This window comes from Sinocyclocheilus rhinocerous, unplaced genomic scaffold, assembly GCF_001515625.1.
Source record: "Sinocyclocheilus rhinocerous isolate Xijiao unplaced genomic scaffold, SAMN03320098_v1.1 C36380559, whole genome shotgun sequence".
Taxonomy (NCBI): Eukaryota; Metazoa; Chordata; class Actinopteri; order Cypriniformes; family Cyprinidae; genus Sinocyclocheilus; species Sinocyclocheilus rhinocerous.
Window position 1 is genome coordinate 1 of NW_015779952.1, and position 1,068 is coordinate 1,068.

The 1,068-nt window shown below is 42.3% G+C and overlaps 1 protein-coding gene across 1 annotated transcript; it reads left to right on the forward strand.

Moving 5' to 3' along the window:
- Positions 1-235: 235 nt before the first annotated feature.
- On the forward strand, positions 236-986 carry LOC107735938 (lysine-specific demethylase 4C-like). The gene is made up of 3 exons (XM_016547478.1): positions 236-347; positions 462-599; positions 716-986. The coding sequence occupies exons 1-3, from the start codon at positions 282-284 to the stop codon at positions 914-916; spliced, it is 405 nt and encodes a 134-aa protein (XP_016402964.1). The 5' UTR covers positions 236-281; the 3' UTR covers positions 917-986.
- The last annotated feature ends 82 nt before the right edge of the window (positions 987-1,068 follow it).

The window sequence follows — 1,068 nt, forward strand, 5'->3', positions numbered from 1 at the left end:
TGGGAACTACAGAGAACGGTCAATGCAATGCATATATGTGCACATATATTGTATGATGACTGTAAAAATGAATTTTATAGGAAAACGAAGCCAAAACCCGGACATTTTGGGCAATTTAAAAATACCGTCCAGAACATGTCCGGGAAAAAGAGGGCATGTGGTCACCCTAAGTATATCTAGCTAATCTACATATCATTATTTCCTTTGTGTTGTACTGGGTGTGATAAATGTCTTTGTCTTTAGGTTTCTTTCCTAACAGCTTTAAAAGCTGTGAGACCTTCATGAGACACAAGATGACTCTGATATCCCCCTCTGTACTAAAGAAATACAGCATACCATTTGACAAGGCAATCCACAGTCTTTTAGAATCAATTTTCTAAACTATTTTAGTTTTATGAATAATGTTGCAGTGTCTCAGTTCTCCTTGAATGTATTCACAATAAACCGATATATTATTACAGATAACACAGGAAGCGGGGGAGTTTATGATCACATTTCCATATGGTTACCACGCTGGCTTCAACCACGGCTTTAACTGTGCTGAATCCACCAATTTCGCAAGTATCCGGTGGATTGATTATGGAAAAGTTGCTACGCAGGTACTAAGCTGTTGCTGATGTAAATCTGGCACCTTCACGTTACCGTCATCTACAGCTGGTGAACATTTGACACTCTCTTGTTTTTGTTTTTTTGTGGGAAATCTGTCCTCTTGCAGTGTACATGCAGTAAGGACATGGTGAAGATCTCCATGGATCCGTTTGTCAGACGATTCCAGCCGGATCGCTATCAGGCTTGGACACAAGGCAAAGACTCATGTCCATTGGATCACACCCTGGCCACACCCAGCACCACACCAGAGCTGCAGAGCTGGCTTCAGAGGCGGCGCAGGAAAGCGCCCTCCACCACAAGGTGTTAGCACGGTTTAACTATGGTCAGTTTCCTCTTTCAGGTCAACTGCTGTCATGGAGGAGCAACAGCGTGAAGAGAAATTTGCTGAGCAACTTGACATTTCAGTCTATTTAAGACCCTTCATCTTCTCTGCTTTAGTAGAGATCCAAAGACAGAAAG

Excerpts from the sequence above, each read along its gene's own strand:
- LOC107735938 (XM_016547478.1), top strand. The coding sequence starts at position 282 with ATGAGACACAAGATGACTCTGATATCCCCCTCTGTACTAAAGAAATAC. Across the intron at positions 348-461 it reads ACAGCATACCATTTGACAAG|ATAACACAGGAAGCGGGGGA; the intron begins GCAATCCACAGT and ends ATATTATTACAG. Across the intron at positions 600-715 it reads ATGGAAAAGTTGCTACGCAG|TGTACATGCAGTAAGGACAT; the intron begins GTACTAAGCTGT and ends GTCCTCTTGCAG.